Raw genomic sequence first — 25,948 nt, forward strand, 5'->3', positions numbered from 1 at the left:
CAGAGGCAGGCACTCACTCATTTCACCAGTAAGGAGATCGAGATAAAGAAGCCAGGGAGCTTCCTCAAGGTCACGCAGCCAGCCAGCCAGACTTCCTCAAGGGTGTCCTGCCCCCTCTGAACATGCTACCACTCGGGAGAACTAATGGCTTTAGAATTCTTTACCTGGCCTTCCTCTCCTGCCTTGACTTTCCAGGTATATCCTGACACGGCAGTCCCAGATAGGATTAAGCATGGGCATTGTTTGCGCCTGTCATCTGCCCACCTCTGTGTGGTGAGTGGTGTCCTCCCGACAGTGAGCTAGCACTTTGAGGCCAGTACTGAATCGTCAGCTTCTATGTAGTGCCTTTTAGTATAAGAAATAGCTTCAAGTGTCTTCTTTTTATTAAATAATGCTCACTATAACCATATTGGGGCATTAGCTAAAGAGAAATAGGTGTTATGACAGAGGAGGCTCAGAGAATCAGACGCCCTGGGTCCTGGAGCTATTGCTGAAGGCCAGAACGTGTGTAAAGTTGTATCCCACCTCCGCACCTTTCATCAGGTGTTCTGATCTCAATGTTGACGTAAAGGCCCTTGTGAGGCAGGTTCCATAGTGCACAGTGGTGGAGTTGGGGGGCTCCCCTGGCTTACCACACCTGCAGAGCAATGCTGTTCCTTTTGATCAGAAGAGGGCAGGAGAAAAGTCCTATACTGAGGGAGCCCAGGTCTGGGCTGGGCTTCCGGGCTGCCTCTCAGACATGGACTGCAAAGCTCACACTGCACAGGGCCTGCTCACAAAGGCTGACACAGCCTCTTCCGAGACATTTCCCTACTCCCCTCAAAGCTCCTTTCCAGGGTAAGGCTGCACATGTCAGGAACATGTGTGTCCCAGCTAGCGCCTGATGGCTGTCTGCGAAACACTCCAGAAGATGTTTGGACCACTGATGACTGACAGCTACTTAGAGAAGTGGGCGAAGCCCACGAGGCCTCCATGAAGACTTTCGGGACTGTGTTGATTAGAATTTTCATGAATCCGTCCCACCTGGCAGGCTTAACATAGCTGTATTCATTCACTGCTGGGATACCTCTGTCCCTGGGCTGAGCCTCCACTCTTACTTAACCCAGTTGCCTCTTTCCAAAATCAGGGAACAATCTTTATTTGGGAAACCAACTGTAAGGGCCGTTGGTCTCCATACCTACTAGGAATCTGGAGGAGAAAGCAGGAAGCAGCTCTCACATTTGAATACTGTCTGTGATCTGGCTAAATCCTGTCTGACCCTGGACCTTGCTTTAAACTGTCCCAAAGGGGTTGGGGATTTAGCTCAGTGGTAGAGTGCTTGCCTAGAAAGCGCAAGGCCCTGGGTTCGGGCCCCAGCTCCGAAAAAAAGAAAAAAAAGAAAAAAAAAAAAAAAACTGTCCCAAAAGATCCTCAGACAGGTCTTTGGTGAACTTGGGACTGGGTGTCATTTTGATTTCTCCGTCTTCACTCTTCCTTCCCATGAATGTGGAGTTGGTCTTAAGTAGGATTTATTTCATGCCATAGTTCTCCCACAGTTAGCCATCAATTAGAAAAGGTAGCCATTTTTAGAATCTTCTAGAAACGGGTGCCATTTTTTAATCACCTTCCCCTCTCCCTTTCTCCCTGACACTTCACCATCCATCGCTACCTTTGTCCCAGCTAGTCCTTCTGTCCCTGGGAGCTCTGTATTTCTTTTTTTCCCCTACTCCCCTGTTCAGCTGGTGGAAATCTGCAAGGCTCCAATGTTTCCTTATAATTAAGGGATGCAGCCAGTTGGGCTCTACACCCACAGCTTGACCTAATTCCTCCCTCACATCTGTTCACATAACACATGCAGAAAAGAACTTGGCTCTCCTGCCAGCACATCCAGGCCTTTCCACTGGGCTCCAGAAGCCTTGGCTCCATACCTGGCCCCAGAGAGAGCTTCAAGGCCTGGAAGCCTGATCCCAAGTGGAACACTTAGTGAACTGCCTGCGTGTCAAGGCCCTTAAATGCCTTTGCTGTTTCCTCCAGGGCTGGGTGGACGGGGCTATCCGGCTGCAGTCACTCAGCTCCCCCTGGCTTTTTGTGTTTGGCCAGTCAACTGGAGACCATTTGTCAATCACATTTGCAAGTATAACCCTTCATGGTGTTTTCCCCACCCAAGCGCTCTTGGAGATTTAATCGCTTAAATGGCATATGCACCAATAAAAAAAAAAAAATTGTCTGCCACATGGCATTCATCACACTCCCAACTATAAAAGCCACTGGAGCTGACATAAAAGAGGGCCTTTCAGGATGGGCAAGATTGTGTCTAGCTTCTACGTACTACTGCACTTACAAACCACGGTGGCAGTTATCTTAGGATATGCTAACGTATCTCATAATGGAGGGCCTTGATTTTTGCAAACGGCATGTTTTAATAGGTCAAGGGGGGTGTTGGCCTACAAACTTGTTTTGAAGGAAAGTAGAAGATACCACAGGTTTCCCAGTCCTAGATTTGTGGTGCGAGGTCTGGATGTAAAGCCTCACACATGCTAAAAGCTGGATAAATCCTCCCTACCTTTGAGCTGTATCCCCATCTGGTTTGTGGTTTGGTTTGGTTCTTAGCATCAGCCTCTCATGTAGCTGAGGCTGGCTTTGACTGCATTTAGCAGGGGATGACACTGGGCTCCTGATTTCTACCTCCACCTCCCAAGCTCTGGCCTTAGAGCCCTGAACAGCAACACCAGCAGGTTTTTATTTTGTATCTCATTAAGTTGGGCCAGGTTGATCTCGAATTTTCCATCCATCTTCCCAGTAGCTGGGATTACAGACCGGTGCCTCCAGGCCGGGCGTCTCACCAATGTGTAACGGTTAAGCTTTCTTGAAACCGTACAGTGCAGTTTGATTGCCTTCTTTGTTGCATGTGCATTGACACGTAAGTCGTGTTGACGAAGAAGACCGTAGGGCAGGCAGGGAGACCATTACCACTGACCACTTGAGATGACCTGTGTTGCAGGTATAGACAGAGGTGTATGGGACACTCACTCACAGGTGACCTTGTGTTGGCTGCCTTCCAGGTGGAGAGGAACATGTGTTTGAGAGTCCCCCAGTCCAAGACGAAAGATCCGCGCTCTACTCGGGCGTGCACAAAAAGCCATTTTTCTATGATGGCTCTCCTGAGAAACCTCCAGAAGACAGCGCAGATTCTCTTACCCCATCTCCGTCATCCAGTAGCCTGGAGACCTGGGGCGCTGGCCGGAAGTTGGTCAAAACCTTCAGCAAAGGAGAAAGCCGGGGGCTGATTAAGCCCCCTAAGAAGATGGGGACGTTCTTCTCCTATCCGGAAGAAGAGAAGGCCCAGAAAGTGTCCCGCTCCCTCACAGAGGGGGAAATGAAGAAAGGTCTTGGGTCTTTGAGTCACGGGGTAAGTACCGATGGTGTTTTCTTCTATGACAGTCACCGGCGCAGGCACCACTTTCTGGTGTCCCTGGAAGAGGTTCAGAGTATCCGCAAGCAAATTCGCTTGAAGAAAACGGATACGAACTACTCCTGTTCCAGAACTTTTCTCTGCCAGCGTCCCTCCAGAAAAGGAGTAAATGGCACCACCTGTGACCTGCTGCCCCGGCCCAAGCCCAAGGGGGGCGGCGGCTGCGGCTTCCCCGGCAGGCGGGGCCGAGGGCGCACCTCGGTCAGCGAGTTCAATATCACCTACGTGGTGGAGCGGAGCCTCTACAGCCACCTGAACCTGACCCAGCTCGTGCGTCCTGCCTCGGACAGGACGCTGAGCAAGGCGGAGAAGCAGGACCTGAGGCGGTGCTTGCTGGAGGAGGACGAGGAGGCAAAGAGGAAGTGGGCTGCCACGGTGGACCGCTGTACTAAAAGGGTTCTCTTGAGAATCCACCAGAAGTCTGTGAGTCGCCAGGATGGCCGGCCGTGAGGAAGGCCTTGTCATTTCCGCGATGTGTTAGTCAAGCGCGTTATGGCCTCTCTTCTCGCAAAGCTGCCTTCCTTCAACTAAGTCATCACTTCTGGGTCCATTCCTCTGTCACCCTCCGGTCTCTCACCCGTCTTTCTATAGCAGTGCCTTTTTCTTACTTCCATCTGCCCTCTGCACGACTGAAGCTGTTTGATATTCTTAACCGAAACTAAGCCTTGAAGTTGATCTTCCAGGGTGCGGGGGTGGCGTGGGGGGTGGGCTTTGGCTAACTTCTAGGAGTGGCTGTCTTCACACCCAGCCATCTTGTCACTTGACCCCAAAGAAGCTGATTTGAGTCAGAAGGACATTGAACCCTGGAAGAGGTGCCCGCTTTTTCCATGAATAAAATCAATAGGAATGAACCGATGGACAGTTTCCCATCACCATCATCATCAAGTGCATTTCTTTAAGAAGTAGGGCCAGGCAGAAAGTTCTTACATCTAAGAGAGGGGGAGAAAATCGCTTAAAGCTCTTTTGTTTTAATTAAACTGATATTTTTACTTTTTTTTTAAGTAGAGGACTTGGCATGCAGTGCTGTCCGAGGCTGCCACACAGATTCTTGTGTACAGCAAAGTATTACTTATACGACTGCTCGTTTCGTGAATTTTTGGTTTTTTTGAGGGATCGGGGAAGCCTAGTTTAGCTTTTTCCTTTCTTTCAGAGAGTGACTTTAGTTTGAACTTGAAAGTATAGATATTCCCCCAGGATTCCCACCTAACTTGGAGTTTGCACAATGGCTCATGTAAAAGGGGACAGAGTGAGACCGAGCTGGCATTGCTGTCCTCTGGCACCTTGCTTAATCCTCCCGGGGCCGCTGGCCCAGAGCCCTTTGAACGATCTGAAAGAACCTGTGGAGAAGAATGGGCTTCCACGGTCGCTTTTCCCAGGGTTCCTTCGAGCTCATGAATAGGATGCTCTTGTCCAGAACTGTATGACTGTAATTTAAATTCATGCAACCGAGTTCTGCTTTTGTGAAAACGAAGACGGATTGGCCACCGCCATCCTTCCAGTGACCTCCCCTGGTTCTCAGAGGATCTGTGGGCCTTTCCTCGCTTTGGGGTTTTGAAAATACTCCTATGTGTGTTGACTTCCGTCCTAGATTTTACTTTCTGCCTTTTTCCATCCTTACGAGCCTTACAATACTTTTTTATGCTGCCGGTCTGTTGAGAAAAACTTTACTCCTGTCTCTTCCTGTATCCCGGCAACGGTGTCTTGATTTTCCTGGTTTGTGTTGTTTTGTTTTAATATCAGAATTTTCTTCGTCACCCATTCGTTCAGTCTCTGGTGTGCTCTGACCTCCATATTTTTTGTAAAACACTGGCTTGGTGTCAGGGTTGAGCCAGGTTCATCTGCCAGCTCGCCTCCAGATGTCAGCACTGCTCACTCTAACGATGGCACTGTGAGCTGAGACTTAATACGCTAAGAGTGGAAGACAGCACTGGGCAGTTTTAATACCTGCTAAATAACTTATTCAGGGCCAAATTAAAAAATCTGTGCACAGCTACTCTTGTGAGTAGTACAGTTGTAGAATTAGAAAAAAAAATAATTTCCTCATTACATGGAAAAACACAGGCTAGAGTCATTGTTTTAAGAGCAGAAAGCGGGTGGGCATTTTTAATTGGCTCTCTTATTTGGTACTGGGCATGAACCCACGATCTCATGCATGCTAAGTAAGTGCTCTACCACTGGGCTACACTCTCTCCTTTCTTATTGTCTGTCATTAAAATGCTCCTTTCTGTTCTCTTGGTCTTCCTTCACTTTCCCCCAAAGTGCACAGTTTGCTTTAATCTTCAACTTGGATCTTTTTGTCCTTTCAGAGATGCCATACTTGCTTGACCAAGCCTCGGGGAAATGATAACGCTTTAAATTCACCGGGAAACAGTCACGTGTCTTGCTTTTGATTTTTATTCATTCAAGTTTTTTTTGTTTATTTTTTTTTAATTTTTGTTTGTTTGTTTGGGAACACAGACTCGCATGACGTTTTGGAATCTTGTCCCACTTTTAAATCCAGTCCCACTCCAACCGTGTTCTCAGTGCATGCTCATCCCATTGGCTCACTCTCCTCATCCCAAGCATAAGTCACAGAATGTTTTTATAATCATTCGTGCAAGCGATGAATGAACCAAAAAAAAAAAAAAAAAAAAAAGTTTTGCTCAAGCTTCATTGATGTGGGTCCAAAGTTTTTGGTTTTTTGGTTTTTTTTTTCATTGTTCTTTTTAAAATCCGTTTTTCCTCCTGACGGAGTGTGCTCCTTTAAGAACTGGTGCTCCAAGGAGAGGTGGGAGCTTCCTCTGCTCAGGGCTCCATGCTTGGTAGCCCTCCGCTGACGCTGATGGGGAAGAACCTGCCTCAGATACCTTAGCATACAAGTTGGAGAGATTCTGAAAACTGGTCCGTTCTTCAAGCCCTTTATTGTGAGGCGTGAATGCATACGGCGGGCTTCTAGATTATTACAGTTGTCTCCTCCACATAAATTCCTTGCACGTTATTTCATGCGCATCAGAGTGAAGCACGCTGGGCCCCAGTGTTACAGGAGATGTTGTCATTTAAAGCGTGGACGTGCGAAAGCCATACAGCGATCAGACATCTGGGCACCACCCTGTGCCTGTGAAGCCCTGAGTCACGGGAAAGGAACTAGAGTAAAGTCTCTGCCTTTGTAAAAACCCGAGAAAACGAATCTGGCACCGTGAGCTATGAGGGAAAGTCACGTCTTTTCCCAGTTTGGGGAGCTGTAGTGGTTTTCTATAGGGAAGTCTTTCTGGTTTTATGCACTGGACACAAGGTAGCTGTCTGTAAAGAAGTCAAGGCTCGCTGCTGATACTTAGTATAAAGTTGAGCTAACTTTCACTGGAAAGGGAATAAGTAGGATTATTGAAAGCCACAGTGTTCCTGAGAGCTAGGTGGCAACAAATCCCTTTTCTGCCCCACCCATGTCCCACCAGGGCCACCTCCCTAGATGGCCTGTCCCTGAATGCTTGGGCTTTACTATTGAACGCCCAGATTATAAAACCCAGGACAGCAGTCCAGCCCCTCCCTCGTTTGCATGTTCACAGCCTGGACTAAGCCCAGACTGATCAAAATGAGACTCCAGCCTCTCAACAGAAACCAAAACGAGGCATCAGAGAATAAACGATGTGCAGGGTTAAAAGCCTACTCGTTTTCCTCCCAGACTGTGTCTGCCTTCCTGATGCAGTACATCGATATACGTCTGAAGTATATCTAGCTAAAAGAAGCGGTGTTTAAGTATGTAGTCTGCTTTTTTTGTTCACCTCTCCCGTTTCGTGGCTGTCATTACGGCCTCAGAGCCGCAGGCCACACAGAGCATCAGAGCCCAAATCCGCCATTCAAGTTTTCTTACCAAACACTGCGTTTGCAGTGTTACTTACGACAGAAAGTAAAGCGCTTCGGAGAAAGGAGACCAGCGTGGGCGTGAGACGATTTTTTTCTTTTAACTGCTGGAAAAACAGGAGAGATGAGATACAAGTTCCAGAAGCAGAGAAATCATAGAAATAGAAGTAGCTTCACAAATTTTGAAAGCAACTTAAAAGTACAAATTAACCTTTCATCCTTTTTTTTATGACAGTGGTTTTTTTTTTTCCCCTGCTGAAATCGACAGACACTCACTCAATTGGCCCCCTCCCCCACCTCTACTCTGTAAATGTGGTGTCAGCCACTGTGAGAAAAGGGCTTATAAGTAATCAAAAGGAGCAGTTAGATGGGAAAGTTACCTGCATTTCTGTCCAGGATTTGGTGGGGGCGGGGGCGATTAGTGAGGGACCCCCTACCCATTGGCCTGACTAGGTGCCTGTAAGCATAATCCCCCCACCCCCTGCTCAAACAAGAGACAAAAAATTCAGAAAGGCGTGCTCTCCATGGCAAAGCACAGGACTCCCTAGATCGGAGAGGTGAGGGGACCTTCCTGCTCGACGTTTGTGAAGGTTAATATACTTATTTTCTTAGAGTCCCTGGTTCTGCATATTAAGGGACTTTTAGACCACCCCCCCCACCAGTGACCTGTGCAAACACCAAATTAGAAAGGTCTCATGTTTCTCCTCCTCATGTCTCATGCCCTACTTCCATCCTGTACATGTATGTGTGACTCAAAGGTGCCTTGCACCGGGGACTCGTGTCGGGGTGTCCGTGGCCGCTACGTGAGCGTAACTGGATTGTTTCCACCCTCTCTCCCCACCCCCATTCCACAGAGAACTTGCAGCTTTGGTGGATTCGACTTGACCAACCGTTCTCTGCACGTTGGCAGCAATAATTCTGACCCCATGGTAAGTAGGCCTCGGAGAAAAGCAGTGCATACGGAACTGCAGTGACCTGGGTGCCAACGGGTACAACCTTCCCCCTCAGTGTCTTGGAGAGTTGATTCCGGCTTTGCTCGGTGCTTCCAAACCGAATTTGCAATGAAACTCTGTTGCTCCCGATCTTGACTTCAGTCTGCCATTTCCCGTGGAATGGCTGATGACCCCCTGTACCTCCCATCTCCTCAGGGCGCCTTCAGTTCTGTAGCGCCCTTTCTCCCGTGCTGTGTAAGTAACACGTGCAGATTTGGCCCCTGTGGCTTTCTGTGCTCTATGAAGCACAGAAACTTTGTGCCTATGAGTTCTCCCTTCTCTAGCCTCAGTTGCCCGTGAAGGGTATGATCTGAAGGAACCCTGTGACGTGTGGGCGTCACTGAGCAGACTTATTACAGGATCAGTACATGGACCATGGAAGTGTAGGTGTTCTCCTGTGAGCTGTCCTGAAACATGCCCAGTTTTCTCAGCGTCAAAGCAAACCGGGGCCTAGATTACCAAGTTAATGTCTCCTCAGACATGGGGTCCTGGTCAAGGGCCAGGACACCTTGGTAGTGTTTAAAGTTCCCTAAAATTCAGCCCCCAAAGGCATATGCCAGCTTTACGTGGTTTTGCTTGTTCCTTAAGTGTTCTGCTTTGAAACTATAAAATGAAGAGTTCATGCTTTATAGCTGTTATTAATCTCATGTCAGCCAAAAATACACATCTGTGAGATAGGAAGTGTTACAGAATTTCCGGCAAGATTTAAGCTGTTTTATTTGGGTATCAAATTCTATTGATTCATGAGCCAATGATTTTGTGTTGTCAGTCTTTAAAAGCACGGAAGGCCCCCCCTCACCCACCCACCCACCCTGTTTTCAGAAGGCCTGTTTTTTAATGCAAAGTAGAATGAGAGGTGGCAGAGGTCTACCCCATTCAGAGAAACAAGTTATACTCCTAACAGCTGGCCATATCGAGCAGTTCTGTACAGCTTGATCTCGCCCTCATACCCACCCTGGGGATGAGTCACTGTGGACCCTCCCTTCTCCCCAACTGCCGAGGTTACCTGAACATCCGATCCTCTAGATCTTTCTTCCCGGATGAAATGCAGCCCCCCACGTGTTTTTAAATAATTGGAAAAGCATGTGCTGAGATTAAATAAAATAAAAAGTGCCTCAAGCCCCAGTGTAAACAGGCAAACAAAATACTTCTTGGTAGATGTTAATTCCTAATCGCAAAGATAAATAGAGCCTTTGCTCTTATTTATGTGAAGCTCCCAGGGAATGCTAATATTTTCCTGAGGTCTAGGACATTAATGGTTTGAGTAACGGAACCGGTTTGTAGCCTTATCTCGTAGGACTAATGGCATTTGCGCTCCGTTTTACAGGGTAAAGAGGGAGATTTCGTGTACAAAGAGGTAATCAAATCCCCTTCCGCCTCCCGCATCTCTCTCGGGAAAAAGGTGAAATCAGTGAAAGAGACCATGAGGAAGAGGATGTCTAAAAAATACAGCAGCCCCGTCACAGAGCAGGTATGTGGCCATCTTGCCGAGGATGGTCCGCCCAGGCTATGAGTGTGTGTTCCTAGGCATTAACCAGCTGACTGTACTTGTGTAGAAAAAGCAGGCAGTTCCAGAAACATTCATGAAGCAGTTAGTTTCCAGACAGTGTTCTCGGCGCTAGGAGTATAAAACACAGGCCCTGTGTGTCAGTGACCTTTTTCTGGTCGCTGCATCAAAATACAGGACAAAGGCAACTGAAGGGAGGAAGGGAAGGTTTATTGTAGCCTACAGTTTCAAGATAGGGTAACATCATGGCAGGCAAGTAGTGGCTTGAGTCAGCTGGTCACCCTGTACCCACCAGCAGGAAGGAGATCCAGAGATGTATACCGCCACTCGGACCCCAGCCCATGCAATGAGATCACCCCCATTTAGGGTGGGCCTGCCCCCCATAACTAATCCACTCTAGGAAACCCATCACAGGCTCACCCGCAGGCTCTCACAGCGGGGCCCTCATTTCAGAGAACAGAAGACAGGGCCACATTAGTACAAAGAGGGTTCTTAGCACGGTGAGCACCATAGCACTGCAGAATAAAGCTAGTAAGTATATTTAAGCACACGTCAGAGAGAGAGCTCTGGGGTTCAGAGCACCGGCTTCTCCTGTGAAGGACTCAGGTATGACTCCCAGCACTCACACGGTGGCTCACAGAAGTGTGTAACTCGAGTTCCAGGGACTCCAGTGCCCTCTTCCAGTCTGTGCAGGCACCAGGCACACATACATACATGTAGGCAAACACTCATACACCAGAAATAAATCTTTTTTTTGTAAAGTGGCGTTTGTCAGCTTTGTTTTCAGATGTAGGATACATTGTTGTAGATGTATGCAGCAGGTCTGAAGAGGGATTTTGCACAGCCCTTTCCTAGATTCAATTAGTCACGTGGGCTTACGTATGGGGCGAGAGGAGAGGCTGCCTCACTTACTGGGATTGTATGTCAACAGTAGGGTATCATGAAGCTGGTGTCTCACGCCTGGTTCTCTAGAAAACGACCTTCATTAGAAACATGTCCAGTTTCTGCGTTGGTTGCACATGGGGAAGGAAGGAAACGTGGAGGTCGAAACTTTGAGCTAGCCTTGACCTTTGGTTTCCAAACTTCCTCCTCTGACTTGCTGGAGCTGAGAGCCTGCCTGAAGTCTATAAGAACTCTGCTGCTCCAGCTAGCCAATGAAACCAGCCGGGACAGCAGGCATTTTTTGCTTAGCTGCTGCCCCCTGGTGGCTAAACACCAGCATCTTCCTCTTCCAGTCCCCACTCCACAATTTATATAAATAGTAACACTGGTCAGTTGTTTCTAAGAAACTTGCGTGCGTGCGTGCGTGCGTGCGTGCGTGCGTGCGTGCGTGCGTGCGTGTGTGTGTGTAAATATTTTCCCCTTAGAGTAATTAACCGCCCTCTGATTGTACTTCTAAATATTCCATTAAGAGTAGATTGAACTTGACCTACATCTGAAGCCCGGTTTGTTCCTGCTGTACTAAGTCCCTAAGCTTTTAGCTGTTTTTATATATGGTAAACGGTTTTCCTAGAAAGTTTAAGAATACCCGTTTGAACTTGAAAAACAATTTGGGGTTACATATTTAGGCTCAAAGGGGGAATATCGTATGTAAGACCAAGTGTAGGTATACACATCAATTCGACTGGTAAAATCGAGGGCCAAGTCACCGACTATTACAAAGCGTCACTTCTCTGCTCAGAAAACTCAATTCTACCGAAACTGTTTCAGGACTCGGGGCTCGACGGGACACCCGGCTCCCCCACCTCAGTAAAGCCTGACTCTGAACACATGGACAAGCCTAAGCTCAAAGCCGGGGGCTCTGTAGAAAGCCTTCGGAGCTCTCTGAGTGGCCAGAGCTCAATGAGTAAGTATGGTTTGTAGTGCTTTGTAGCTCCCTTTGGAGTTCCAGTCAGACGCTCATGGGAGCCTCAAGTTAAGGCAAATTAAAGATGAGCAAAGCCCGATTATATGTTTCCCCAACTGTGGTGCCAAAGAGGGATGTTTGACTGTCGAAGATAGGAAACTTATCTCTGAGGAAGGACCTAGAGAACGAGCCAAAGGTCAGAGTACATGAAGATGATCAATGAAATACAGGAGTCTCGACAATCGAGAGGAATCCTAAATGTCCCTGACAGCTAATGTGACCAAGCTGCCCCAGTAACTGAATAACAAGGAGAAAGAAGTGAAGTGTAAATACAGAGCTTTAAGCTCTCTCTCTCTCAGGCAGGCGCTTCACGTCTAGGGTTGCTTCCTCCTCTGTAACACAGGCCAGGGCGTCACACCGCATCGTCCTTTCCCGGTGAGTCTCCGTGTGCCAAGGATTCCTGCCCGAGGACAGGATGTGGGGCGTCCCCAGTGGACCTAGGGTAACAGAAAGCTCACACATAGGCCTGGCTGCGGTCCTGTCGGGATGCTCTAACTCATAGCTTCCCTTCCCGGGCCCTTTCTGATGCACAGCACTGCTGGTGCCTTATGTCTTTGCTACCGGGGAAGGCTGTGTTTAATCCCCTGCGCTCCCTGCTCTCCCCGTTCAGGCGGTCACACTGTGAGCACCACGGACTCCTCCACCAGCAACAGGGAGAGTGTCAAGTCGGAAGACGGTGACGATGAGGAGCCACCCTATCGGGGTCCCTTCTGTGGGCGTGCCCGAGTGCACACCGACTTCACCCCCAGTCCCTATGACACAGACTCTCTGAAGCTCAAGGTAGGCTTGTCCTCCATCTTGGGCAGCTAACCCACCCAGGCCCTCCTGTCTCCTGGGAAGGGTTTCTCTCTTCCCTGCCAGTGGATGCTGGACTCTTACCATACAGACTAGATCATGCTTTGGCCACACTGGTCTCCCTTCTAGTGAAAATAGAACAGAAACAGACCGCAATGAAGGATGAGGAAGCAAGCTGTGCACTAGCTTTCTGTTACCATTGCTTCCTCCCTGGCCCTACCCTTTGACCCCCAGCTTCCTTCTAGAACTTCCATATCCCCCCCCTCTAAGCTTCCTTTATCTGAAGGGAATAACCTCTCTGTGTTGTACAGAGATGTTTATGTGGGACCTAAAGATGCAGTGGGACATAGTTTACGGGATGTGGCCACGGGTTAGGGGACACCCTCATAAGGCTGGGGGCAAGGATTCCAACAGCCATGACTGACAGCATGGTTGACAGGCAAGGGCCACTCGACCCTGCTGAGCAGGAGCTGGGGAAGGCTGTGACCTGGGGTCAGCATGGCATCTGGCACAGTTAAAAGCATCCCGTCTGCCATCCGCCAAGTTCCCAGTCGTAGCCTGTCTCAGTCACTCAGAACAGTGACCCGTGGCGCTGGAGTGATGGCCCCGTCAGTAACATGCGGGTTCACCAAGCATGACTACCTACCTGCATTCGTATCCCCAGCACCCATGGAAAAGCTGAGGATGGTGGTGCGCTCCTGTAAAACCGGTGCTGTGGATATAAAGACAGGTGGGGTATTCCCCAGAGCTCACTGGCCATCCAGTCTAACCACTGATGAACTCTCAAAAACAATATAGGTAGGTTACCAGGGAGAAAAACCACTGGACATCTACCTCTGGTTGCCACATGTGCACATGTGCGCACACCCATATCCACAAGTGTACATGGCACGTGCACATAAACGCACACAAGATTAGGTAGGAAGGAAGCTGGGACTCTAATCCTGACATCGTAGCATTTCCCTGCCCACCTGGATGACGTCACTGCCCAGGCTTAGAAATCTGCCTAACGGGAAGATCTTTGTTCCCCAACACAGAAAGGAGACATCATTGACATAATCAGCAAACCGCCGATGGGTACCTGGATGGGCCTGTTGAACAACAAGGTCGGCACATTTAAGTTCATCTACGTGGATGTGCTGAATGAGGAAGAGGAGAAGCCCAAGCGCCCTACCAGGAGGAGGAGGAAGGGGAGACCATCCCAGCCAAAGTCTGTGGAGGATCTCCTGGATCGGATCAACCTGAAAGTCAGTCTCTTGTTAACTCTCGTCATACGTGTGTCCGTGTCGCCTCGTCCTCCCTCTGACCTGGGGAGGGGTCTATGTCACCGTGCGGGTGTGACCCATTAATGTTAACGGGTATTCTACAGAGATAGTTACCAGCGTTCTAATGTTACCCTTGCCCTCCGCTGAGGCCGATAGCACAGCGGAAGCTTCCTAGATCAGAATTTGCCGGTGCGGGGAGGGCTCTAAACGGAAACCCAAGTGCTCTGCTCACAGCCTGCTCCACGGGGACCACGAGGCCCCCCGCCTTCTCACTTCTCCCTGGCCGTGACTCCCAGTGTCTTCTAAGAGAGTACGGCTACGGCGGCAGGTTCTAGTTTTCCACGGTCCTGAGAAATTCATGGGGTTTGCTGGGTCGGATTTTAGTAAGCCTCTCCCGCTCCGACGTAAAGGGAAATCTTCCCACCACAGGTCAAGCGGTGATGTAGGAATTAGCCCCTTCTTAAGCCATTAGCGAGTGAGCCTACACACCCCTATCTGCCTACTAAGCAGAAGTCTGGGAGGCCCAGAATAGATTATAAATGATGCTTACCTCTGGATGAGCATAAGAAGGGCCATGAAAGACCGTCTGAGGGGTCTGAGGCCAGTTGTGTGGCGTGGGTCACACGGCTGGAACACAGGCTCACCTTGATCTTCTTGTTCTGCCTCCCAGGAACATATGCCCACCTTTCTGTTCAATGGCTATGAAGACCTGGACACCTTCAAACTCCTGGAGGAAGAAGACTTAGATGAATTAAATATCAGGGACCCGGAACACAGAGCAGTTCTCTTGACGGCGGTGGAACTGTTGCAGGAATATGACAGTAAGCTCCTGAATATGCACACACACACACACACACACACACACACACACACACACATACACACACACACACACACACACACACACACACACACACACACACACACACACACACACACACACACACACACACACACACACACACACACACACACACACGGACACACACACAAACATACACACACACATACACATATACACACATACAAATATACATACATACACATATACACACATACTTACATATACACATACATGCTCACACATATACACAAACATGCAAACATATATACACACATACACACCATACAAACATACATACACACACATACACATACGTACACACACACACACACACACACACACACACTCACACACACACTCTGCTAGGTAGACAGCAACATTATGGTTATGGTCGGCCTCTGATAAGCTGTCAGCATGTGCTTAGGGGACCTGGAGTCACTCAGTTGATCTTGTTCTTGCCGGAGCCAAGGTTAACTTCGTGTTAGGACGAAACAGTTCACAGATCAGAGACGCCTGTTAACATGGTGTGAAAAGAGTGTCAGGGGCTTCCTGAAGGGACCAGTAGGTTCCATGTTGTTCCCACTGGAACATGCATCCATCAGTGGGTCATTAAGAATCCTTGGGTTGGGCTGGAGAGATTGCTCAGTGGTTAAGAACACTGACTGCTCTTCCAGAGGTCCTGAGTTCAGTTCCCAGCAACCACATGGTGGCTCACAACCATCTGTAATGGGATCTGAAGCCCTCTTCCGGTGTGTCTGAAGACAGCTGTAGTGTGCTTATATACATAAAATAAATGAATAAATCAGAGAGAAGGGGGGATATGAATCCTGGGTTAAGAAATATAAGGCTTGACCCACTTAGGAGTCTCTTTGCCATCTAAGGGTTAATTATTTTCCAAAGCATGGGTTGTTTTCTTACTGAATAGGCTTAGCAGTAAATAAATAAACCCATCAGTGTCCAGGAAAGAAGGAAATGTCTCTCTGAAGTGAGTGTGTGGTGCAGGAATTCCTGAATTCAGTACGGGAGCTTATTCTTTACCCTGGGTGGACAGAATGCAGAACATTCGCAGGTTTTGCTGTGTCCATTGCTGTTGCCCGCTCAGCCAGGCTTACTATGGTCTTTGTTCTCCAGCCGGACATGAAAACACATTCTTAAAAGCATTCACCGTGGAAGGTGCATCCTTTCCAGTTCTTGAGTTCAAGTGCATTTTCCTTATGTGCACTGCTCCCAGGGTGTCAGTAGCTAGGATTTCTATCACTGAAAGACACATCCAAACCATGGGTAATGATGAGGGGCGGGGGGGAAGCACACATTATAAATGGTCTCCAACTTAGGGCTTTCTTGCTCTTCTGATGCCAGGAAAGCGATATACAGTCGTTAGAAACTATACTTCGGATTTTGGTCCCTGTTCTCTTTCTAGCCAAGCAGTCCGCAGTCTGCACACCCACAGTGCTAAGCAGTAGCAGTGAGCTGTAGCCCTGGTCATCTCTGAGACCATGATAGGCAGCGACTAGCACACTGCAGCGTCCCAAACTGCTGAATAGTCTGCTCAGTGCATTAGGGGCGTTAAGTGCACCTTAGCTTATAATATCTGAGCACACTGTGGTAAACCATGGAATGTTTATATTTACTGGCTATGTAAGACCCAAGAGGAAAAGAAGCAACTGGGTTGGTGAGTTCACTCAGTAACATAAAGGAACTCTGTCAACAGAAGTCTGAACCCTAGAGATGCTGGTTGATCGTAAGCATAACACTGTGAAGATCACTGTGGAGACAAGCCTTCAGACACTTCCGTGAGGAAATTATCTAGAGTAAATTAGTTCCGGAGCATGCCCGTGAAGGACTGTGTAGATGATGAGGTCCATTAAAGTGGGAAGACCTGCCTTGGTCATCGGTGTCACCGTTGCACAGGCTAGGACCCTACACTAAAGAGAGGAGAACGTGAACTGTGTATTGACTTTCATCTCTCCCTGCCGCTGTACCCACGGTTTCCCCACCAGGGTGGCCTTTACCCGAAATCCCCAACAACCTCTTCAGCTGGTTTTTATGAGGGCATTTTCTCATGGCAGCAGAAAAAGCCAGCAGTAGATGAAGTAAACAGGCAGCCTTCAGGTCTAGGGTTGGAGGGCGTCCTCTTACTTACCATGTTGCTTCACGACCAGGTCTCTGTAGCAGTTTATTGCTAGCACACTAGAACAGTAGTTCTCAACCTGTGGGTCGTGACCCCTCTGGTAGTCAAAGACCATCGGAATACACAGATATTTACATTACAATTCATAACAGCAAAATTACAGGTATGGGCTAGCAACAAAATAATCTTACATTTGGGGTTCACCACAACACGAGGAATTGTACTAAAAGGTCGCAGCATCAGGAAGGTCGAGAACCATTGCTCCAGAGAGACCCCGGGGTCACTTGCTGGGTTGTGTGTAGGTGGCCTGCCTAGGGACTGACTGGTATGGCAGACCTGCGCCATCACTATGAATTAACAGAGAACCATCTGCTCTTCTGACCCGTATTATGTGTCGTTTACTCTTTACGGAGGACAGCTGGCAGATATTCATCATCCGTTACACTCCCTGTCTCATTTTAGATGTCAGAAGAGCGATGCCAAACCCTGCATATGGGCAGGGATCTGAGCCTAGCTTGACTGACATAACACATCGGCTTAGACCCATCGTCCTAGGCTCAGATCCTAAGATTCGTACCAGCGCCATTGTACAGGAGGCTAACTTGGGAGGGCTCAGGCAGACTCCACGTTCATAAATCCCATTTGGGGCCTGGGCATTCCCACTGCTTGAAATTTCTCTGATACTTAAAATGGTGTTTCCTTTTATTGATCTTGAAACAAAGGCTTGGAGGCCTCAGAGGCTCTAATTACTGCTGACAGACCATATCCTGATGTAGCTTAGTGATGTAAGACTTCCTATTTAATGCTGTTAAGTTCATTGTACTTAAGAAGTACTTCCTCCAAGAACCTCGATAACTTAGAGAAACACAGTCGTGTTCTGCAAAACACAGCCTGTTTGCAGTACAGAGAGATCCAGTGAGGTTCTCGAAGACACGAAGGGGCACCTTTAAGTTTTCCTGGCTTACACTTCCACTGAAAATATTACCATTCATCTCCTGTATCAGTTGGAAGCCAAACCTTGCCAGGTTCTCCCACAGAGGAGGAAAAGGTGGTCTGCACTCAACCTTCCATTTGGAAAAGACGGTCAGCTCATGTCTCCTTAGTCTCTTTTAGGTCCTCTAAGTGAACACACTCTTAAAATTGTTTACTTTAAAAAGAATCGTCGTGAAGTCCATATACCGTAGAGTTTGCTGTCCTAACCACCGCCATGTCCACACCTCGGTAGAAATGGCGCTCGCCTATAACCTCAGCTTAGGGAAGTGAACACTGAACCAAGTACGGCACGGTTACTCAAAGTTCCAGGTTAGCCTGAGCCACAGAGAGAGACCCTGACTCGAAAGAGGAGGTGGTGTTTGTTTTTGGAAGACTCTTAATGAAAGGTTGTTTGAAGTATGGAGAGAAATGAAATGGACGACCAGTCTGTTGTGTAGGAAATACAGTAAACCTTTTGAAGGGGCTTCTTTCCAGGAGTCCCATTCCCTCTCCTTCGTCCTGAGAAAAGCACTTTTCTAGAAACCGGTGTGTGCCCTTCTATGCCATTGCTTTGGTCGTTTGAGGATCTCAGTGTCAGTGCATTTTCAGCCCAAGGGTGGGTGCGGTAGGGAGGCAGTTTAGACCAAGCCTGCTGAGTCCCTTCGAGTTGTGACCAGATTGTGACATCAGCCCGTTTGGCTCTTGTCTTTCCCACGTTGGCCCTGAGGCTAGCGAGTGTGAGAGAAAAGTCTAGATACATAAAAGGATCAGCTTCTCCCTGGTGAAGGTGGCGCTGTAGCACCCTGTCAGATGTCTTCCAGATGACTGTCCGTTGTTGCATCATGGTTCTCTGCACTGGAGAGATCCTTCCCTTTGCTGTAACAAACAGGACCTTGTAAGTGCCTGGTAAGGCTTGGGTCCCAGGATGCACTTCTCAGCAGCAGCACGGCATCATGTTTCTCTTTTGTAGGCTCTAGTCTGCAGTCTGTTCTGCTGCTCTGGTGCACAGAACCGATGCCACCAGGGACAGATGAGCGGTCCCTTCCACAGGGTACTCAAGGACAGCTCAAGTCTCTGGATTCCAGGGATCATTTTTTTTTTCTAAATAGCATGCTAGACAAGAGTGGAGGCCAATCCAAATCCACAGACCCTCCCACAGGATGAGGACATCACCATAGAATGTTCCAGCTTGGGACTGTTTTGGGGGGGAGGGTCGGACTTGCTCATGTACTTCTAATTTGTTAGTTTTCCCACTAACTGCTTGATAATTAGCATTCTTTGGGGCTGTGATTTAAGGATGTGTTCTGACATCCTCTTTGGCATTGTGCATATTTATAGAATGCTTTCCCTTTGAGGAACACAGGCAGCCCTCAGCCTCTCCATCACATTGTGATGCCCGGAGAAAAGGCATCGTTGTTCTGATTTTCGATTTATTTATTTGCTTTGCACGTGTGGTTGGGGTGGGCAGGTGAGAGGAAAGAAAAATAAATTAAAGCCACTTGTCTTTGCAACTAGCTGTTTTATATATAAAAAAAATGCGCTCCTGGTTTCCCATTTTTGTGTGACCGAGTGCTTTCTCTGCATACGTATCCAAAGATGCTCTGTGCGAGACCTCAGTGTCCTGGGTTCCCTGGGCCCCTTGGGCTCCCTCTATAGAAAACACAGTTGCCTGGGAATTGAGCAGTCATGTGTTTTTTCCATGGGGTTTACAGCAGGTTGTCCCTAAAGCGACATAGTTAACTTGTCTCCTGATTTTTTTTTCTCCCACCATTACTGAGGTCCAACTGATAAGAAATGATGCTTCTTCTTAGAGGAGTTGCTCAGGCTGGCACTGTTCCATTCTCACTGGCCGGCTGGCTACTCCCTGTGCCAGCCAGAGGGTCTCCTGAATTCTTATTGCCCACTGGATGCAGGGAGTAGAAATGCTGTTCCCAGGCAGTGGGAGAAGAATAAAGAGAAAGGAAACTTTGTACACTGCAGAAGACAAAAGATTCGTTTCTCCACGAATAGGGCTCTGCTCCTTTCTCACCAGCCTTCCTTTGACTGAGATAATACAACCAGCCGCACATTGTTACCACAGGCTAACAATGCTCCCCAAATGCTTACAAGGCAATATTTCATTTGATACCTTTACTAAAGCTCCCAAATTTGGAGAGCCTGTAACATAAATGACTTGATGTATGAGTCTTCCAGGTGTCTGACAAGCATTTGACCATACCCACCTTGTAAAGGCCCCATTCACACACAGTTACTTCTCATTGATGGTGCTGTCTCTCGGCCTCGCCCTCCTTCTCCTCCTTGAAGTTCCTCAGTAGCAAACGTACATTGTATTTCTCCTCTCCCCTGCGGCCTCAGTCTCCCACTGTTTGGGTAGCTTAGGAGCCACCAGCATATTTCAACCCTGGTCCTCTCTCCAAGTTTATTTCCACATGGTGGATACATTTCTTGAAAGAGAAGTGTTCTGATCCAGTCAGCTACTTTGTTTGTTTGTTTGTGAGTTCAGCTTTAACATGTGCCAAGAGCAAAGGATGAAGACCTAGCTGACTCTGGGGCTCCTTGTGACACCATGCTATGTATTCATCCCTAGGTAACAGTGACCAGTCTGGCTCTCAGGAGAAGCTGCTGGCCGACAGCCAGGGCCTGAGTGGACGTTCCCCACGAGACTCCGGATGCTATGAAAGCAGCGAGAACTTGGAAAATGGTAATGTTGGCCCAGACCGTCAGAACCTGCTTCTGTGTCTCCACAGTCTCCATTCTTGTACGGAGAGGAAGCCAGTGGGCATCTTTCCCTTTCTGGCCTTGTCCCCCAGTACTCTTCCGTTAACCTCTGTTTGGTCCTCCCGGCTGCCATGTGACGTTTATAAATCCTGTCTAAAATACCTGCAGTCACAAAACCTAAATTGTGCGTCTCCTGTGCCCTTTTCTTCACACAGTAACCACTCACATCTTAGTCCTGGGAACAATTAGGCCCACAAGGAAAACAATTTGCCAGGTAGACATCCATCAATGGAACCCGGGCAACCGGCCACCGGCAGCCGTGTATGCTGTAGCCTCTCAGCCTGATTCCAGAGGCAGTTACCCCTAGAGAGGATGACTAGAAGGCCACATGTCTTATTTGTGGCTTCTATCTTTTAACAGTCAGGAAGCAATCAATATGTAGCTCCCTAAGCCTCCTCCATACAGGACCAAGGTCTTAAGCAGAATGAGGCAGAAAGGCTACATGGCAGGTGTCTCTCTCTCTCTCTCTCTCACTCTCAAGTTTCCATCGTTACAAGATTAGAAGCAGTGATAAAGGGTTCATCACGGTCATCTCTGATGAACACTTAAAGGCTATAGCAAAAACATACTCAGGTTTCAGAACCTTTAAGTGGCTATTGGGAGCTCCCTCCGGTAGTAACAAGTTAGGTTCTTTCTTAGCATTTACCGAAGCAAGCCATAGGTTGCAGCTTTTTAGTGGATTGTGAAATCAGTTAGAGACCCATGGATGACAGTTTTCTAGGACACGGTATATAAAGTATCAACACATTCCACGAGGTAAGGCTTAGTATCATCAGTGGCTTTACTGTAATCTTTGTTTCAGAGAGGTGTGTGTGTGTTAGGTGGTGGGCATAAAAAATTGTTTCGTAATGTGAATCATGCCTAAAACAATAGTGTAAGAGTTATTTTGGGAATTCAAACTGGTTCAGAGATGAGGTAAATAAAGGCTTGAGTTCAGATTCTCATGTTATGATCAACCACACTCAGAGCAAGGCCTCGACTCTGCCTCTACACCTGGGTATAGTGCCCACCTCGCACTGATACGCCATATTGGGAACCTAGAAATTTACCCATGAGCTCTGCCTTGGTTAAAATGCAACACAAAACACATCTAGGAGCCCAGCACTGCATCAGCCACAGCAAACAGCAAATCCTTGTGTAGTTTGGAAGGTGTTTTGTTTTGTTTTGTTTTTGTTAACTTTTCTATAGCTCCCAACAGTCAGATAAAGTTAACCCCAGCAGTGCTGGGTTAGTAAGGAAAAAAGATACCAATGCCAAATGGTTTAATGCCCAGGAGAATTCAGTTCTATCTATTGACGAACTGAATTAAACAAGCTGTCGAGCCATCCTTTGATTTCAAGGTGAACTCAGAGCTCTCCCTATATGAAACAGAAAGCGAACCCGGAACTGATATATATGGTTCATACTGGGAAGTGATAAGAGGAGAAGACATTTCTGAAATTTGAGCTCAGTGGATTTTAGTAAGAAAAAGTTTTCTATCTCAACTGATTTGGGGCTTTTTTGTGATGTGCTCTGTGAAGTATTTCCCCCTTGCATTTAGCTGTAGCGATTCTTCTGTTAATAAGAAATGTAGCTAGTGCATTTAGAAGTAACAGTAGCATATCTCCATGTATCAACAGAATACCAACCTATTAAGACGGGCTAGTGTGTTGCTGTTGAACTGTGTAGAAATCCAGGAGGGCAGAGTTTAAAGTATGAACTTCTTCCTAAGGCCTAACGGAGGACACGCGCTACGTGGCTGGATGTCTGCTTTGCAGGACATAAAATATTTCACATGCTGATCGTATCTCTCATCAAAAAGGATGGCCTCATTAATAAAAAGTCCAATTGAGGAGAGCGCTGTTCTCAGCTGCCAGCCAGCCTTAGGGTCTGCAGTGAGTCTCAGCCCACAACACTTCATGTTATCAGTTTGAGGTTTGTCTGAGCTTAGAAAGCTGTGAAATCTTGGGAGGAAATCCTTTCTCCCTGCTGATGAAGGGCCAAAGCTCTTGGAGTGTCAGAGCCTCAGGCCTTTTCTTTCTGTTCCATTTCCTTCATCTAGATTGCCTCACACAGAGATTGTTGTTGTTGGTGGTGGTGTGTTTTTAATCAAAGAATACCTTCATTTACCCTAAAGTAGCTCCTTCCCTTACTGAGTGGGCACCATCCAACCCGTTTTCTTACCCTCCCTATCAAACTGGCCCGCAGCCTGGTTTCTCCTTGATACTCTTTGTGTATTACATTTAAAGGCATATTCATAGGCAATTAGGTCACACTCTGATTTGCATAGCCAACTAGCTCCTCCCACATCTGCATAAATCAACCAGGCCCAGCCCCCAACCCTAGCCTGACTCTAACCCTAGCTGAGCCAGGCCCACATCTGCATAGTCAATGAGGCCAGGCCCACATCTGCATATGTAATTAGGACATGCTCTTATTCACATAGTCAATTAGTCTTTCCCATATTTGTATAACCAACTGGGCCCTGCCCCAACCCTAACCCTCGCCTGGCTATTTAATGGGGGAGACTCAGGATTCTAAACTGAAATGCTGAATTCTGGATATTTACTAATAGGTTAGCAGGAAAGAAGTCTATTAGTTATATAAGTAACTTAATAGCTTTTCAGATATTAGACACAGCCATTTCTTTGCACCTTCCAAAGATTTGTGGTATTTCCACCTTTTTCTAGAGTAGCATAGTCACGGGGCGTAGATATTCTATTACCTGGAATATTCTCAGGTTTATCAGACTAGCTTCTAGGGACATGGCAACTGTCTTGTTAACAAGAGAGGAAACAAAGCACCGTTGACTGTGTGTGTGTGTGCGTGTGTGTGTGTGTGTGTGTGTGTCTGTGTGTCTGTGTGTGTCTGTGTGTGTGTGCGCATGCACGAGCTTGCCGATACCTACGTATGGGCCTACATAGAGCATATTCCCAGGGAGCCTTGTCACACAGCAGCTGCCACAGTAAATATAAATCAAGAGTTATCAAGTTAGGGTCTTGGGTCAGGCTGATAGTTCAGCTAGCAATCCCGATTCATTTTAGCCATGACAGTAACTGTGCTACAAGCATCTGAGTGAGTATTTTGTAAATGGCCTCTGGCGAGGCTCTTCCTTCAACTTGTTTACTAGTCCGAATCAAAGTTGCTTCCTCGTCTTTGGGTAAATTTATTCAAGTTGAGCCCCTTAAAGTAAAAAGTGATTTGAAGGTTTTTTTTTTTCTCTTCTGATCACCCCTTCGTGGGTACCATTCGCAGACCCCGTTCTAAGGAATCAGTTCAACCATGGCTTCAGAAAAACCATACTCACCAAACAGAGATCTTACGGTTTGGTTTCTGCATTGCCAGTCTTTACCAAAAGCAGCTTGGAATACACATTAGCCTCCTCCTTCTGCTTGACTCAGCGTTTCTTTCCCACATAACCAATTAATTTTAGTCTCTATAAGTACTCTAATAAAACTAGAATCCCTTATAAAAATAAAAATGGGTCCCTAATCACCCTATTTTTTCTCAGCGTCGTATGTGATAGTTTTGTGGGTCCCCTAGCCCTTGTTTGTGCATCAATTTCATTGACTTTAAAACGTCGTTGTAAAATATCTCCTTTTCTCACAGGCAAAACACAAAAACCCAGCGCTCTGTCCACCAAGTCATCCACGGAGTCCAACTTAAAGTCTTTCAACAGGAGTCAGCCGGGCAACTATCCGACATTGCCTTTAACGAAATCTGGGGAGGTGCGCAAGCAGGGAGAGGAGGGCAGGCTGGGAAGAGGTCTAGCCCCGGACACTGCCAAGTGCTGTGATGTACCCTGTGTGACTGGTTTGAGTAAAAACCGAAGGAGCCTCCCGGTCTCCATCTGTCGCAGCTGTGAAACCCTGGAGGGTCCTGAGCCCGTGGAAAGTTGGCCCCGATCCCATTCCCTGGATGACCTTCAGGGAGATGCTGATGTTGGTAAGGATGTGTCTACCGAGAAGCCGGAAACCTGTCCAGAGAATGTACCAGAAGTGCCACAGAAGGTATCTGCCTGCACCTCCAAGGCTCTGCCCCGAGGCCGAGATCCCACTGCAGAAGACGTGATGTTTCTGACCCAAAGCAAGAGATTTTCCGACCCTCCGAAAACGATGGCTAAGAAACTGGAGGGCTCCGCGGTGGCCTCCAACCTTGGCATAGCTCCTCCTCAGTGTATACCCAGAAATTTTGAGGCTCAGCCTCCTGTAAAACCCGGCTTAACAAGGACGTCTCTTGAGGGTCTCAGAAAAGGACATGACCACCGCTCCCTGGGCACCAAAGAAGGGGTAGATGGGGAACAGAGCGCCCCTGAGACCAGGACGCAATCCAGACATCCCTCGCAGCCCCCGCCTGTGCCAGCCAAGAAAAGCCGAGAGCGCCTGGCCAATGGCCTGCACCTGGTCCCTAGCCCAGAGGCACCCATCCTGCCACTGAAGAAGGCCAGCCCTGCCAGCCCTGTCAGCCCCAGCGACTGCCCCTCTCCCCGGGAGCCCAGGTCTTCCTCGGGGACTGAGCCAGGCAGCCCAGTGTGCACGAGACCTCCACCCTGGCTGGCCGAGCTGCCGGAGAGTACCAGCCTGCAGGAGCACGGTGTGAAACTGGGCCCAGTGCTGAGCAGGAAGGTTTCCTGCATCCGGGGTGTGGACCTAGAGATGCTGACGGAGAACAAGCTACAGGCTGAGGGCATCGATCTCACTGAGGAGCCCTACTCTGATAAGGTATCCAAGGCTCGGGCCTCAGCGCCATAACTGTTTATTCCTTTTGGTTTTTTTGGTGTGGTTTTTCAAGACAGGGTTTCTCTGTAGCCCTGGCTGCCCTGGAACTTGCTCTTTAGACCAGGCTAGCTTTGGACTCAGATATCCACCTGCCTCAGCCTCTCAAGTGCAGGGATTAAAGGCATATGCCACTCAGATGAGAGCCAGGGAAGGCCTTGGCCACGTGATCTGTGCAGACAGCATGGCATACTCTGCCTATGGCTTCTGTGAGCTGGGAGTGCAACCCCCTACCACTGGATTAAATTCAACCACAGCGTCATGGTTTTTCTTTTCCTCTTACTTGGTTTTAGTTTGGCAGCCATGTTCTGCAGGTATCAGCACCAGAACTGGCCCCGATGGGGTGGTTTAATGGACAAGAGAGACCCCAATCCAGGGTGCATATCCCACAGCAGATTGTGTCTTGTTTCTGTGTAGTCTAACTGCGGTTTCAAATAACCTGCGTTATCTACTCATAGGTTGCTGTAAGCGAATCAAATTAATGGAAGCATGTATAGAAAACCGTAGAGCACTTATAGTTCAGCACACTGTTCAGGTATACTACAGCAATTATACAAATATCTATATATAATGGGGACCGGGGCCATAATATGAAAGTCTCTGATGCACTAAAAACATTTATATCTATACTGAAATACAGTTCTCATTTGAAAGGAGAAAAGAAAAAGCCTACCAACACCAAAGCGACTTTGAAGATAAATCTGTAATGATAGGTG

The 25,948-nt window shown here is 47.9% G+C and overlaps 1 protein-coding gene across 2 annotated transcripts in view; it reads left to right on the forward strand.

Annotated features, from left to right (window-relative positions):
• The window catches only part of Sash1 (SAM and SH3 domain containing 1), a 165,470-nt gene that overhangs the window by 135,858 nt on the left and 3,664 nt on the right, over nucleotides 1–25,948 (forward strand). For both annotated transcript variants that reach the window (XM_032894991.1, XM_032894993.1), the window contains 9 exons: nucleotides 3,042–3,388; nucleotides 8,143–8,217; nucleotides 9,608–9,751; nucleotides 11,498–11,633; nucleotides 12,304–12,473; nucleotides 13,526–13,735; nucleotides 14,424–14,574; nucleotides 20,288–20,401; nucleotides 24,067–25,178. In XM_032894991.1, coding sequence (XP_032750882.1) covers nucleotides 3,042–3,388; nucleotides 8,143–8,217; nucleotides 9,608–9,751; nucleotides 11,498–11,633; nucleotides 12,304–12,473; nucleotides 13,526–13,735; nucleotides 14,424–14,574; nucleotides 20,288–20,401; nucleotides 24,067–25,178 — 2,459 coding nt within the window. The remainder of the gene's footprint in view (nucleotides 1–3,041; nucleotides 3,389–8,142; nucleotides 8,218–9,607; nucleotides 9,752–11,497; nucleotides 11,634–12,303; nucleotides 12,474–13,525; nucleotides 13,736–14,423; nucleotides 14,575–20,287; nucleotides 20,402–24,066; nucleotides 25,179–25,948) is intronic.

This window comes from Rattus rattus, chromosome 2 (genome assembly GCF_011064425.1).
Source record: "Rattus rattus isolate New Zealand chromosome 2, Rrattus_CSIRO_v1, whole genome shotgun sequence".
NCBI classification, from domain to species: Eukaryota; Metazoa; Chordata; class Mammalia; order Rodentia; family Muridae; genus Rattus; species Rattus rattus.